Source organism: Nelumbo lutea, chromosome 3, assembly GCF_056320005.1.
Source record: "Nelumbo lutea isolate HS-2025 chromosome 3, American lotus-T2T, whole genome shotgun sequence".
Classification (NCBI taxonomy): Eukaryota; Viridiplantae; Streptophyta; class Magnoliopsida; order Proteales; family Nelumbonaceae; genus Nelumbo; species Nelumbo lutea.
Window position 1 is genome coordinate 19,082,499 of NC_142686.1, and position 16,256 is coordinate 19,098,754.

General features: G+C 35.8%; 1 protein-coding gene across 3 annotated transcripts; it reads left to right on the plus strand.

Moving 5' to 3' along the window:
- The first annotated feature begins 2,432 nt into the window (after positions 1-2,432).
- Positions 2,433-15,974, plus strand: LOC148863369 (agamous-like MADS-box protein MADS2). 3 transcript variants are annotated; one of them, XM_088980638.1, is made up of 9 exons: positions 2,433-2,587; positions 2,680-3,039; positions 13,101-13,179; positions 13,370-13,431; positions 13,563-13,662; positions 14,796-14,837; positions 14,918-14,959; positions 15,359-15,495; positions 15,594-15,974. In XM_088980638.1, the coding sequence occupies exons 2-9, from the start codon at positions 2,855-2,857 to the stop codon at positions 15,676-15,678; spliced, it is 732 nt and encodes a 243-aa protein (XP_088836764.1). In that variant the 5' UTR covers positions 2,433-2,587; positions 2,680-2,854; the 3' UTR covers positions 15,679-15,974. The 3 variants fall into 3 exon arrangements, with proteins under 3 accessions (XP_088836764.1, XP_088836762.1, XP_088836763.1); XM_088980636.1 differs by having other exon boundaries at positions 2,442-2,587; positions 13,023-13,179; XM_088980637.1 differs by lacking the exon at positions 2,433-2,587 and having other exon boundaries at positions 2,640-3,039; positions 13,023-13,179.
- Positions 15,975-16,256: the final 282 nt, after the last annotated feature.

Genomic DNA, 16,256 nt, shown 5'->3' on the forward strand with positions numbered 1-16,256 from the left:
AATGCCCACGTAGGTATTAATGGATTGACGGATATATTAATAAGGTGGGTAATTTGGTTCAAAGGAAAAGTACTCCGAATCTCGTGCACAGTCCAAATCTTGACAGCTGTCGGGATGCTGACGAGAAGTGCTCAGTGAGCATGGTCTAGTTTCTGCTTAAACTGTTGACACGTATGCGTCATTGTACGGTTAGCTCCGTTAACGAGGTACAGGGTGCTGGTAACGTTAGCCGTCGAAACATTGGCTTCGTCAGGTGTCGCAGCGAGATCGATTCTCCCTGCCCAATCAGAATTCGACATCTCACTTCTGTTTTCAGACGATTCTTCCAGAACCCTGTTGCCTTAAAACAGTTTAATAATTGTTTTCTCGTAAATGAAAGTTGACGTATGTCCTCTAGCTCTGGCGTTGCATTTCAAAACACCTTTTAACTTTCAAGTTAATTACACAAATGCCACTCCGCCCGTAATAATTAAGAGAAAGAGAATCACAACATCATTATTTTAATAACAAGGGATTTTTCTATTAGCAGTTATTCACCAAAAACAAGATTAAAATTAAATTACCCAAAAAGCCCCAAAAAAATTATAATGATTAATAGTACCGAAAGGCATGAAAATACCACCAAATATATATGGTATATGTCTAGTTCAACATCCAGCAGTAGTTCAAAGGAGACACATTGATTAAAGACTTCAGTTTGAATGCAAATGGAGTCATTTTAAATGAAAGAGAGATGGAATTTGAAAGAGTTGGTGAGTACCCATTTGAAATGAATTTTGTTTCTGGAATCTGGAGTGGACTGTGTAGTCTACTCAGGCAATTCTATGAGCATTGACTAAACATGACCATCCTTCTCTTCTTTTCTTCTTTCCATGGGCTTTTCTAGCTTATTCCACATCAAATCCAATCTCTGGCATGGAAGGGCTTGTAATAACCTGATCCAGTGCTTCACATAAATATGGTATTTTCAACAGTACTACTGGTGGAATGGAACAGAATAGATAATACTACCATCTTTCACATGGTGGATAAATAGGAGCCTCTTATTTCCTTTGCTATTTCTAGAAATCAAGGCACAACAAAGAAAAAAAGAAAATAAAGAATACACTCTTTTTAGAACTATATGCCCATATAAGTCAGGTAATACTGATTTTTTTTAAGCCTGCTGGGACTGGCAACAAAGAACCATACCAGAGCTAGAAAAATTCCTGACCCATCCAATCAGTCTGCAGAAGACCCACCATTGCATTTAATAGAAAACCCTCCTCTACCTATGTACAGACCCCCCCGATAAAAAAAAAAAAATGAAGGGGTTTTTCATCTGGATGGGCAAAAGGATGTTAATGACTTCATCAACACTTGTGCCCTTCTAATTTTTAGGGTAACCCTGTTACCTTAATTTATATATACTTTTTTTTTTCCTTTTTTCTTCTGCAATTGCTGCCTCATTAGCTATGTCCCAAGAAAAAAACTGTTGAGGAAAATACTAGATTTGCAATTGTATATATGTGAAAAGGCAGCAATGATCCTAAATAAGTATATTGACAATGGTCAAATGATGCATGCAACAAAGGAAAATAGTGAAGCTAGAAGAGTTCTACTTCATCTACTCAATTGCTTCACAAATCAATTTAATTACCCTAGTTATAGAAATACCTCAACTCCCATAAATTAATGTTGGCTGAGATTGATGTTAATTAACTTAACCTTTTATATTGCAATACCGAAAGTCTTCTCAAGTACCCTACATATAGTAGTCCTCACTCCCGATCTGTGTAAATTCCATCCCGGGATTGGATTGAAGAAACCCACATTTAAATGAAGCAAGTTCTTAAAGGTGGGATTTATATCAAGAACAGCTTGTATTAGGAGGTCCTCCTCTTGTAAATAAAGGTCTGAAGTGGGTCCAATTTCCCTGCTGAAATCAACTTGCATCCCATTTCTCTCCTGTAAACTGTTTGTTACGTAGCCCCCCACCTAAGAAATAGAACGACTGATTCACATGCAGAGATCAGGGTGCCCATACAATAGGTTGTACGTAGGAGGGCATTTTGGGGCAGGTACAGTGCTTTTGACTAACTCATCTCACTCAACTCGAGTCAAATAGATTCCTTGATTAACCAACACTGTTAATCTTGATTACTTTCACTTTCCAGTTTCCACCCAATTGCTACTTTGATACTTTCCCAAGTTCCAATTATTTTATGGAAGAATTTAAGTAAAAGGATTGATTGATTACAGAACCCTACGAACAAGGGGAAAAAAAAGGGGAAAAGAAAAGGTGAACAGTAGCAAAAAGTGGTAGACTTTAGGGCCATTTTCGTCCAAATGGGAAAAGCAATATGGATGGTGTATCGATCGGCCACTCTGAACTCGACACGTCGAAAACCAAAAGTCGAATGTTTTAAGGTTGGTGTTGACGTTAAGACATTAGAAGGTGAAAAATTATAGAAGCAACAGAAGAAAAAATTTCCCCTACTTCTCTCTTTTTATTCTGGTATGGGGAAGTCTGTGGGGGGGTGTTGGGTGTAAAGCCCAGTTGGAGCGAGCAAACCAGAAGAAGGAAGAAGAGGATATAAAAAAAAAAGTATGTATGCATACGCATATAGGTCCAAAGGTTTTGCCATTTTTGATCTTTCATTCACCACTCTCTCCCTTCTGTTCTTTCTCGCTTTTCAGGAACATTAGTACACTCACCCACGAAGGAGGATCAGCTCTTAACCAAGAAGAGAAGACAGAAGAAGAAGAGAGAAACCAGAACTTATAATATTTAATATATAAAGATAGATACGCTTGTTTAGATATATAGAATAATATAAAAAAGGAGAGAAAGAGAGAGAGAGAGGAAGAAGAAATGGGGAGAGGAAGGGTAGAGCTGAAGAGGATTGAGAACAAGATAAACCGTCAGGTTACTTTTGCAAAACGAAGGAACGGACTTCTTAAGAAAGCTTATGAGCTTTCGGTTCTCTGTGATGCCGAGGTTGCTCTCATCATCTTCTCCAACCGTGGCAAGCTTTATGAGTTCTGTAGCAGTTCTAGGTATGCTCTCTCTCTGTCTGTCTGCTGTTTGCTTTGATGTAGAGAAATTTGTCTGGTATTTTATTTTTCCCGACTTCTGTTAGACAAAAGCTTTATATTTTGTCTTATTTTCCTACAAGATCTAATTTTGGATGTCAGTTTGCCAAGTTTTATGAGATTTTGCTGGTCTCAGATATCGAAAAATGAATTCTTTTTTTTTTTTTTAATTTTCTTCAGTTTTGATGTGCCCTTCTTCTCAGATATTGTCATTTTCTGTCTAGTTAAGATTAGGTTTAATGGTATTTTCTATGTTTTGGTCCTGGTACTATGAGATCGGAATGGGTTTGGTGCTTCTTGGGATTGTTGGAATGGAGATCTACTGACTGTATTGTGAATATGTCGGTTGTTACTCTAGATTTTCTGAGTTTTATATTTGTGGGTTTTGATGGTAAACTAGGGATTAGCATCTTGATTAACGTACGTATATGTATTTTATCTCGTTTTCTTTGTTTTTCTTCTCCTTTATTTTACTTCTGGAAGAACTGAATCAACGTTTTTGAGGACTTGTTTGGAAGTTTGATTAGTGGTTACTTTAACGCCAGGAAGAGCTGTTTGCCTGTTTGAACCTTTTAGGTGTAACAAAATGCAAACTTGTATAAACTTTTTATACGGGTATAGGGTACTTTGTTTAGTGCCGTCTTGCACATTTGCACTGCTAGATTTCAACTTCTGGTTGCACGATTAGCGGCAAATTATTTGTTAGTGATCCTTTCTAGACCTGAGAGGTTCAGATTGATTTAATGCACCGTTTTTTGCTGGTTGCATGTTTTTTTAGCTGATTGTTGTTGTTCTTTCTAGGTTTTGGTTATTACTGGCTTCTAAGTTTGTACTGTCTTAACTCTCGAGAATAGATGGTTTACAATTAATTGTCTTGTCTTTGTAAAATAGCTGCAATGCATACCAGAGGTAGTGCAATTGGATACCTTTTCATGTTTTAGGTTGCGGTTGGAAATTGGCCATAGGGTGTGAATATATTCTGCTGGAGGTTGTTCATTCTTATTTAGTAGGTATTGCCTCCCGAAGGGTGCTTCTTCCATTCTTGAGTGAGCATTTTAATTTTTATACAGTTAGTGGTGATAAAAGACTCCCCCGTTTTTTGAGGCTTATTGAGGTATGATCCTTTGATTTCAGCGCTTTTGAAAGATAGACATTCGTGGCAACATATATTGGAGCAAAGAACCAAATTGTTCTGGGGTTCAAGTTTGAATATGTTTTAAGGTCCAAGTTTAAAGAAACAGTCATAGACAATGGGAGACTCCGATGAGCATTAACAATCCTGTATTGATTAATTAATTGCAATGACAAACAGAAAACTGCACCACGCCTAGCTAAAAGGAAAATGAAAAGTAAACTAAAATAGTTTTGTAGGGGATGAGTAACCAAGAGGCAAAACACTTCAAAAACAGAATAATAATCACTTGGGTTTCGAATATGTTTGATAAAGATCCTTACATGTTTAAATTTGAGAAAAATGAAAACGGATATATTTAAATTACGCTGCATCTAGTTGTCTGATATGTGACTTGGCTTCTGTTCTCTAAATCCACTGAATTTTCCCAATGCACCTTTTCATTTTCCATAAACGTTTTAGTATATGGTGTACTAAATGATGATCTAATTTGACCTAATGAGAAGGTGGTGTGATTAGTTTAATTAGGATAAGGCTTTATTGTGTTGAATGTTTTCTTTGTTACTATTTAAGTTTATTCAAGTTGTATTTATCAATTCATTACCCAGAACCCATGCTAAATACATCACTTCAATTTTAATAAACATGGATAGCTTATTAAGAAGCCAACCCCATATGGTGGGGATAAGGCATGGATGATGGTTAGGATGATAGCTAGTTTATTATGGGGTCATTTCTTTATATCTGTTTCGATCTAAAAGTTTAAGCTGTTAGGTGAGGGCCTGGATAGGTATTCATATTAGTAATTAATACCTAGTAATATGTACAATTCAATTTAATATCCACCAGGCATGAATGATGATATGATGATAATGTTGAACAGTTTACATTACCAATAAAAATATTTATAATTTACTTTTTCTTTATGTGGAGCATTTATATTTTGTTGGGATAAGCTGAATTATATATGTTACATGGATGCTGATAAGAGTGTCAGCATCTGACATAGGTATAGGCTTGGCCTTGACCAGCCTGAATAAGTAGAATTTCCGCTTCTAAACTTTAATTTTAAATGTTATATCTTTTATGTTAAATAAATAACACGATAATTGCTGAAAAGAAGATCAAATATAGATGCCACAGCCCCAAGTCACCTACTCTAAAATGTCATACTTACTCACATTTTGCCTTATTTTGTAATTTCTTCTTTGTTGTTTCAGAAAATGCATCTTTTATGCATTGTATTTATTCGCTTCGAAACTGAGCTTAAGTTTTAGAAAGGATTCAACTGTGATTCTGGAAGGTCATGATAATTGAAAGCCTTACAACCAATCAACTGGCATCATAAAAATGATAACAAATCAGATGTATTGGTACTTTATTAGGTTATAGCCTCTTTAAGCTGCTAAAACCTAAAATAATCATCACATTATATGGGTTCTAATTTTTAATTTGAAACTTCAAATTTTATTATATACTGACAGTTGATATTGTTTAAACAGAAATCAAGTTTCCAAATGGCAAACTGCATCATTAGTTTTGCAAATTAAACCAATGTTTCTAGGGGGCCGCCTGATAACAGCTGAAGTGACCGAACTGAATGAATCATTGTTTCTTTATAGATAAAATAGCTAAATAATAAAATACTCTAACATATAGTATTTTTTACCTCTTATGCAACAACCCCCAAGTCTTGAAACAACCTTAAACTGGCAAAATGTCTGAACAATCTCCAATATTAATATAATTCATGGCCATTGAAACTCAAATTACCTGCACTTTATAAGTAGAATTATCAAATTTTTAGAGTTTCTATCTCTGCTTCACAAATGATTTTGTGCTCTTGCTGAACAACCAAATTGCCTAGACCATCTCATATATTTTTTGATTGGGATCATTTAAATTTTATATTTTTTTGGTAGTAAGAAATTGTATCATGAAGTGAGATTCTTCCAAAATTCACATCGAATACACCCTTTCTAGGGATTAAATATGTAGAATGATATTGTCATACATACGTAACTCATTGCCATTGTAAGTAACCGTCTATTTACATGTTCACAAAACTCAAATCAAACCCATTGTCCTAAATGATGTGACTCCGGTGATTACTTGAAGTCTTAAAATTTGAATCCAACAAAATCTTTCCGAATACTGGCCCATCTAATAATGTGCTTTTCTACTCGCCCCACAGCTTCTACAATTGGACCCTTTTTTGTCAAGAATTCTCCTGTTAATTTTAAGTCATATATTATATTGTTTGGAAAAACACCAATCTATCAACAGATGCCCCAACTCTCCTTCCATTTCAAATAGGCATCAAATGTTGTCCAGCATAATTCCCCTCATCTTCAGATGATCGATTGTGAGGATTGTGCCTTCCATTGCTGTCCAAAGGAAGAATACTGTCTTTGGTGGGCGTTGGCCCCAATTAAGAGTGTCAATGGACCCGTTTTGGACTGGACCCCATCCAGTCCAAAATTAAATTGGACGGATTGAACGGACCAACAAGAAATATTGGATTGGACCAATCCAGGCCAAAATACTTATTAGATTGGAATAGACCTGTTCCATCCGTAATAAATTTATATTGTATTGGGTTGGATTAAGCCAATATCTGGTCCATAAATACCAGAGAACAATATAGGTCTCGATGGAATGGGTTTGGAAAAATCAATCTAAATTAATTTGGATTTGAACAGATTGAACGATCTAGACATTGAATTGGACAGGTCCAAAGTGATCCAAAATATTCATTGGATTGGATTGGACCTGGTCCACTTGTAATGGACTCACATTGGTCTAGATCAGATTGGACCAAATCCAGTCCAATAGACACCAGCCCCAATTCTCCAGATCCATTTTGGTGAAATATCTTCAGAGTCCAATTCCATCAAGCATTCCTGTAGTTCAGGCTTGCAATTAGTAACCTGACCTTTTTTTTTCTCATATTATATTAAAATGCCCTGAAAATAACTGAATTGTCATTGCATCAACCATAGCATTCTATGAAGACCTTTGAGTCCAAGAGAAGGTGCATTCCATTTCTCTTGGCAAATATATAATCTCCCTATTGATGTGCCTGAACTGCCTCCTCCCTTGGTTATTGTTCTTTCAAGCATGTGTTCTTTAATGTGATGCTTGGAACAGGCACCCTTCATGTTCATCCAGCATCTCTCTCTCGCTCTCTCTCTATATCTATCTATCTATCATTACTGAACTTCATCATGCATGTCTCTCGTACCCTGGTTTACTTGCTTTTGTGGTCTATTAACTTTTTTGATCAATTTAATCTCATTGTTTTTCCATTCTAAATCTATGGAGTTGATCTAATTGTTAATCCTGTAAGCGTGAAGAACTTAACTAATCTAAGGAAGAAGGCATGAACAGCTTTAGTTGATTTTGCAAATCTTAGTCGCACTTGTACATTCACTTGTGTGCATTTTTTGTCATTGATTTGTAGTCTTGAACAGAAGTTGCCTCCTTGAATGAACATGAATCAACCAATCTTACTTGTGTCTCAATTGGAATTAATCTGATTAAGATTGAAATACTATTTGCTATTTTAAATTTAGATAACTATTTAACCATAAATGTATTGGATTGGATTTGAAAATGTGATCTATTTATTAATAAAATTGAAGTTGCATATTGCTTAATGTAATATCCCAGGATCAATCTGATTATATAATGCACAAATGTTGTGTTTGGTTTGAGAAAATAAGATAAAAAGAGGGAAAGCTATTCTTAAGGAATTTCATAAAATTTTTTGGTAACGTTCTCTCAACTTTCTGTTTCTCTACTCTCAATCAAACCTAGATTACCATTAACTTGTAACGTTTATACCTACCTAGATTATCATTTAGTTGTAACGTTTATTCCGTACCTAATTGTGTTCTATGTCATGTGTGCTAGCTTGATAGTTTTTGGTGGTTCAGAGTTGAGCTGTTTTTTCTTTAAGGATCTTCTTTTTTTAGTTGCTACATAGATGGGGTGATCAAAGCTTTACCCAATGACATAATACCAGAATCCGTACGTAGCAAAATTGGTTCTTGGAAGCATCAGTTTGCACTTATGGCAATATGTTGGCTGTGCTTATTCTAGTAGTGTTAAGTATGTGTAACTTTCGTTTCTCTTTTGCTCATTGGACCTTAAATTTCCTTTCTTCTAGAGAATTTTGTGGCATTCAACTGTAATGTAAGAGTTACTGTAACACTACACTCCTGCTTTCTTTATTTCATCAATACGGGTTTATACATACATGCACGAAAGGATCATTTATTTTAATTTACTTGTTAAATCTTATTCTATTCTTTGATTTTGTCATCCCATATAATAATCATGATCTCTTTACTATTCTATTAAGGAATTTCAAGCCCTAATAGCAAGAATATGACATTTTTATAGAAACGAACTTGGAATGCATGACTGATGGATTAGTTTTTATGTTGGGTGCAATATTATATTTGTGGTGAAACTGGATTCATGTACCCAAGCCCATATAGTTGGGACAAGGCTGGGATGATAAGGATGACTACTGTTAATATTGCTTTTTACATTAGGTAAAACTTTTCTTGATGAAAATATAATTTGAAGGCAACGAAAGGCAAAAAATAAATAAATAAAAAAGGCTGTATCTAAATAGCCAGGGGTGGTTTATTTATGCAAAATCCTACTACAAATTTACTTTAGACAGTGCCTTGCTTGTTTCAAACGTTAAAATCATATTCAAGTTGCCTATTTATTTATGAGTAAAGTTGACAGTTAAAATAATAGATTTAATAAACTGGCTCATGTGAAAGTATGTTTCCTATAGCTATAATAAACTGTTGTTTTTTTTAATAGGTTTTCAACCTAAAAGAAGCCACGAAACATAGTATTAATTAATGAGCGAGTTTAGAGGTCTCAAACTGGACTTTCTGGATTTTTAGGATTAGCTTCCTATTCCCCCCACCCCCACCCCACCCCCAAAAATAAAAAAAGAAAATACACATGAAGATCATTATTGATGATATATTTTAAAGCTGATGATCATCAGACTTTTCAAATGGCAATTTCATCAGAATTTTTGGGTATCTAACTTGTCCTGACCCTAATAGGACTTGATGAGGGCATATTTGGCCCTGCACTGACATCATGACACATGGCATATCGGAACAGTTGGACTACATCCTAGGATCACCAAGGTGACAACTTGCCTTAGCCAAAATGGGGTCCTAAATGGCGACCTACCTCTACTACCGACCTGGTGATCTGCCTCTGTCGCCGACCTGGCAATTTGCCTCTGTCGCCGACATGGTGATTTGCCTCTGTTGCCGACTTGGCGACCTACCTCTCTAAAAGCTTGCCAGTTGTCTCCGAACCTTTCGGGATCACGTCGCGTAACCGTAGGCCTTATCCTCATCCCGACCAAATCGGAGGGAAACAGTAAGCCTTATTAACTAGCACGTTATCTTCCTTTCAAAGCCGAATTGTCCCCAACGTTGTGGACTGAGGATTCCGGGAGCGTTTCGCTATATGTACAACAACCAACTATATAAGAGCGTCAGCCCTTGAGACCAATGTAAATGTGCAATTTAGTTCTCGCAGCTCTTTAGCTCTCTCACATTTAGCTATCTTAAAATCTCTGATTTGTTAACTTAAGCATCGGAGTGCTCACCCCAGATAAAGCAACCCAGGCACTCTAGCACCGTTTCCTTGCAGGTCGCATTAAAGCCATCTCTCCAGCTCGTCACCATTTAGCTAGGCATCAGAGCCACCTCTATAGCCCATCATCATTTAGCTAGGCATCAGAGCCACCTCTGTAGCTCATCATCATTTAGCTAGGCATTAGAGCCACCTCTCCAGCTCGTCACCATTCAGTTAGACACCAAACTCACTTCTCCAACTCGTCACCACTTAGTTAGGCGTCAGAGCCACGTCTCTAGCTCGTCACCATTCAATTAGGCATCAAAGCCAACTCTGTAGCTCGCCACCATTTAGTTAGGCATCAGAGCCACTTCTACAGCTCGTCACTATTTAACTAGACATCAGAGCCACTTCTCCAGCTCGTCACCACTCAGTTAGGCGTCAGAGCTATCTCTTCAGCTCGTCACCACTCAGTTAGGCATCAGAGCCACCTCTACATCTCATCACCATTCAACTAGGCGTCCAAACCACCTTCCAGGTAGGAACCGTTCAGCTAGGCATCCAAGCCACATTCCAAGTAAGGATTATTCAGCCAGGCATCCGAGTCACTTACTAGTCGGGAGCTGCTGAAATGCGCATCATCAGGGCCCATTTATCAAAACTCTTTAAGGTTTGGGTTTTAAATTAAAACCCCGATAGGTCTTGGGTTTTGTCTTTAGGGTATCTGATACCCAATACCCGAGATGCATAAATATGAACCTAGTATAGTATATATCATGCACAAATCTATAAACTTTAAATGCTAAGATAATTATTCTATTATTAATATTTTATTTCTATAAACTTCTTAGGATTAAAATCATCATTTGATGTAAATTTGGATTTTATAGATTGTTTATTTCATTTAGTTGTAAAATACTAATTTTAAATATTATTTCTTTTAATTTTTAGTTGGAATTGTTAATCATATATATGTATTGATTGTTTTGATGAACACAAAAGTTAATAAAATATATTTTATTTCATTATATAACATAAAAGGAGAGATGGCTTAATGGCTTAAAGCAATGTTAAGGGATTTGACATTATCATTAGTTAATCTAGTTTCAAGTCACATTATTAGCATTAACAAACTTTTATTTTGGAAGAAAACCTTTGGTTAATCTAGTTCCAAATCCTAATTTTAGCTCAATTACTGTTGTTATCAAAGATTGTCCCCCAGACTGACCTTTCTAGGGTGCCAAACATTATTGGCAAAAACTCTTTTTTCTTTTTTCTTTCTTTTTTTCCCTAACGCTCTATTTGGGAGGAGTACAAATATAAATATATTGAGTTCAGAACCTTGTATTTTATATTATTTTGTATGTACTTGTACTGTACATATTTGTATTTGTATTCCTTCCAAAATGAAAAGAGTACAAATACAAATGTGTAGACTGTAAAACCTTGTATTTTGTATGTATTTGCACTGTACATATTTGTATTTGTATTCCTTCCAAACTGAGCCAAAGGCTGTGTTTGGTTGCAATGCAAATAAATTTGTACTAATGCAAAACCATGACGATGCAAATGATTTGTGCATACTCTGACCTATTTTGTTTAAAATTTTAGCTTATTTTGCTGATTACAGTACACATGAACTAAATTAAGACATGAAACAGAATAAAGTAAATTCCAAAACAAAATAAAACAAGAATTTGCATTTTTTACATTTGTACCAGTAACATTACAACCAAACACAACCTAAGTTTCAGTTAGAGTACAATAACAAATATATAGCATAAATAGTTAAATACATACAAAATAATATAAAACATAAGATACAAAATAATAAAAAATACAAGGTTTTGCACTTTATATATTTATATATTTAATTATATTCGTCCCAACTCGATCCTAAGAGAATTATGAATCCATTTTTGGAGAGAGAGAGAGGTCATTGCCAACATTGTGAGACTACCTTCCCAAGCGATGGAGGGACTAGTTCATTTTTAGGCATTTTTCGACATGGTTTCGAACAGTGTTAGTCCCGACTTTCCGTCCTGTTGGTCTGGAAATCTGCCAGGTAATTGGTTTCACTTCACCTTTAAACTGTTCTTTTGTCAAAAAAACTTAGTCAGTAATCAGTTGACCCATGTGGTAGAATTATCAATTCATTCAACTCAGATAATGGTTTTTTTTTTTTTAACTCAGACAATGGATTTCTGTTGCTTTTTTATTTTAATTATTCTTTTTATTTTTTAAATTACCATGGACAGATCCATCGGAAGGTCAAAGAACTGACCAATGTCCAAAGCGGTTTAGGTTCTGAATCGGTTTTTAAAACATTATTTCACAGTTTAACTAAGGAAATTTATTTTCTGTTAATTTTATGATCCACAAAAATTTGCATGGTCGCTGATTTGATGCATTTAGAAAAGAGTTGGTGACTCTGGCTTTAAATTATTTAAACTCATGCTGTCCCGTCTTGATTTTAACGTAGGAAAGTAGCTGAACCTAGGCATATCAGCCTTTACACCCTACCTTCTGCATTCATTATTACCAGCAACCGTATGAATTTCTGAAAACAAAGTATAAATATTTGGCGATTCACTGAATTTTCTTGTATTTGATCAAAGATGTTTTGAGTAGTGACAAAATGTGGATATAGAGCTCGGTTCCATTGTCCTTCATCGAAACCATCATGCGCATGCATGCAGGCTAACATTTTGATTTGAAGACATATATGATGCTTGATGATGTTCTCCAATCTCTTGCAGCGTCATGATTATGTCTCTACATAGTGAATTCTGGTTGTCTGCTTGATTTTTTTTGTATCATTTTTCTTTCTTTTGGCTGGAACCCAATACGTCAAGCAGAGTTCACGTCATCTTTATAATTGAGAATTGAGACGGTGCAGTCCATCGGATCGTGCTGCGTTGATCCGATGCATATTATCGACTGTATCAATGTTCAGTGGCTGGTTTAACCAGTCGAGAAATGAAATTATCGACTGTATCATAGCTTCCACTGCTATTACTGGTTATGTTGTGTACCTGTCGTGTGAATCAGTATTTATTATGTAATTGCAAAAGTTGTTAGCAATTCTAATGCTCTTTGCTTGTGAGCTCCAGCTATTTGATTTTATTCCACAATCAAAATCTGCTTTAATCAGTTGGAATCCCTGTGATTTTGCGGTGGTTTGCAGAATATCTGCCTATATGCATATTCACACCGTCTTTATAACCGGATTTCAGCATTACACTCGTTTTTTTGTTTTCTTTAGCATGCTCAAGACCCTCGATCGCTACCAAAAATGCAGTTACGGTGCATTGGAAACCAGCCAACCCGCCAAGGAGACACAGGTAGCTTCGAATGTCTCATTCCTATCAAGAATTTATTCGAGATAGTATTACTCAACGGGACAAAAGTCTTGGATATAATTTTTAGTTTAAATTGATTGCTTCTTTCAGTTTTTCACTTCTGGATTCTTGACACCTTGTTTTGATATCCGAATTTCTGACATAATTTTATTGTTACAATTACCTCATGCAGAGCAGCTACCAGGAATACTTGAAACTCAAAGCAAGAGTTGAGGTCTTACAGCGTTCTCAAAGGCAAGTTTCTTATCGTGCAATCCAACCTTCTTTCTTCGATCTCATAGCTATCCTATTTTTGTGTTATAATGCTGCTTGTTTAACTCAGGAAAGTGAATAACCTGATTCTTGTTTAAATCATGTTAATGTAGAAACCTTCTTGGGGAAGACTTGGGTCCACTAACTACGAAAGAGCTTGAGCAGCTTGAACATCAGCTTGAAATGTCCTTGAAGCAAATTAGATCAACAAAGGTAACTTAAAAACCTAACCTTTGGTTTGGAAGTGTTGACTAGATTGTTTCTTTTAAGCCATGCTTTTTTCCTAGGGAATGTTGGGACTGTACAGTATTTCTGTTATAATGAAAACTTCTCAATTCATTGAGAACTGATAGCCAGGAGCATAGCCTTACTTTAATTCTTCCCAAAACTACTTGATCATTGGCGCTGTCATTCTCAAAAATCTGAGCATTCTTCTCCCCCCACAAGCACGAAAAAAACAATCATAGGAAGCAGCCCCTTTTACTCAAACTGCCTATCTTGGAAGCTATCAAAAATGACCATGTGGATTAAGGAAAGCATCCCGCCCAGCTGAAAGTATCATGAACTTTGCTTCACACCTTGGTTGTGAATGTACAGTGCATAAGTGGTTTGCAGTCTCCCACTCCACACCATTTTGTTTCTGACAATGATGTGGAAGTACTTGTGCATTGATTTATTCATACCATATCCTAAGTTCTTGATAAGAAGGGTATGGTAACAAAAGTTTTCTTTCTTTCTGCTCTTTGATAGGTATTTTCGTTTGTCATTATAAGGGTGAGAATCAATGCTGTAAAGGAGTTTGTTCCTTATTGGCTTTCTTGAGAACCATTTCTTATCTTTCAATATAACAATGGGAGTCCTAGATCTTTAATCCATGCAACTCTGGACTTTGTGGCTATTGCAAAACTGTGTCAAGTCATTACAAAGTAGAGGCTGTAAATAAATTTTTCACATTTTTAGAACTAACAGCGCTGTTTTTTATAAAGAGAATTCTGTATTCCTATTTTATATATGTAGGGTTCAATTATCAAAATACCGATATGATATGCCCCATATTGGGAGTATCATATCTGCATTGGTGACCATGGAGAAACATGGTTACGCTGATACACAAGGTAGAATATTGATCATATCAATGCACACTGATACCCACTTGTTGCTATTGAGCATATTGATATTTTGATTCTTATTTGACTCTAATCCATTGTTGAGAAGACTGATATCTGTAGCCATAATTGTAAATTAATAGATGTGGATGGATTTGAGTAATGCAACTTATATACATTTGCCTGAGGGTCCTTTCTTTTGCTAAGAAAGTAATTAATCCCTTTCTAAATGCTTTGCAGACCCAATTAATGCTTGATCAGCTATCTGATCTTCAAAGAAAGGTGATTAACTGGTCTTTACTTATCTTGAGATTTAATGTTGTTTCTGTCTTCTAAGTTTGTCTCATGTTGTGTTAATGCAGGAACAGATGCTCCAAGAAGCAAACAGAACCTTAAAAAGGAAGGTATATCACCACCTTAGCATTTCAAATGTGATCAACTCACAAAAATGCTTGAGAATTTGGGTGTAGGGGTGGGTCCGAATGTACTTGCCTACCTGTCTGGATAACTAACTAAATCCACTAATATCCTGCTTTCTCGGGACTTTAGTCTTGCACTCTTACTACTATTTTAGTTCATTCAAACAACTGTCCAGGTACCAGTTTAGGGTAGCATAAAGCCAAGTCGTTGAAGTTTTCAGAACTCCTACATATACATTATACTGCCTTGATAGAATTCAAGCAGATCACTGAAAATGGTCCATCTGTATATATATATATATGTCTGTATGTATGTACGTATGTATGTCTGGCTGTTTTCCCCCACCCATTGCATAAATGAAGCTATAATTTTTGTACTGGCAGCTGGAAGAAAGTAGTTGTGAAAATCCCCTTCGGCTAACATGGGAAGCTGGTGGGCAAAACATTTCATATAGCCGCCAGGCTGCTCAATCAGAGGGGTTCTTCCAACCATTGGAATGCAATTCAACATTGCAAATTGGGTAAGCTCATCAAAAGTAAAAATCCTGAAGGGTTTTTTTTGAAGGTTGGCCTTTTTGGCTTCATCTAATTTTCTGTTTATTTTTCATTTTGGCTACAGGTACAACCCTGTGGGACCAGATCAAATAACTGTTACAACCCCAACCCAGAATGTCAATGGCTTCATTCCTGGGTGGATGCTTTGAGTTGTGATTTCCTGAGAAAAATCTATATTTTCTTGTGGAGAACTTCCAGGTAGATGGGTTTTATTGGTAATTATAATCTGGAATATGTAAGTTGTAATTTTCTAAAAATGGAAAACAATAAAACGAAAGGCTTTATTAGTGTATGTAACTATAAAGACCAAGTCAATACTGACTTTGAGTTTTTCAGTGCACTCTGGAGTCACTTGCCATAGCACTAAATGGCATGTGATAATATCTAATTGTAATGCTTTAAGACATCATAAGAAGAACCTTCCTTTTAACTCTTTTCATGTAAATGTGTTATGATCCTTAAAAAAAAAAACAATGCTCTGCTTTCCTTACTCTTTTTAATAGATTTTCCAATTAGATTGGCCATATGATGGTTTTGGTTGTCATCATGTTGAGTGGTCAATAAACTGCTTTCTTGAAGCATTGTTGAGTGGTCAATAAAGTGGGAAAACGAACTGTTTTTGTTATCTCTTTTGGTATTTAGGGTTCTTAAATTAGAAAAACAATCTTCAAAAAACAGGTTCTGTCTCAAACTAGGATTAATCATAAGGAATCAACTCTGAATAGTC

Excerpts from the sequence above, each read along its gene's own strand:
- LOC148863369 (XM_088980636.1), top strand. The coding sequence starts at position 2,855 with ATGGGGAGAGGAAGGGTAGAGCTGAAGAGGATTGAGAACAAGATAAAC. Across the intron at positions 3,040-13,022 it reads GAGTTCTGTAGCAGTTCTAG|AATATCTGCCTATATGCATA; the intron begins GTATGCTCTCTC and ends GGTGGTTTGCAG. Across the intron at positions 14,960-15,358 it reads ACAGAACCTTAAAAAGGAAG|CTGGAAGAAAGTAGTTGTGA; the intron begins GTATATCACCAC and ends TTGTACTGGCAG.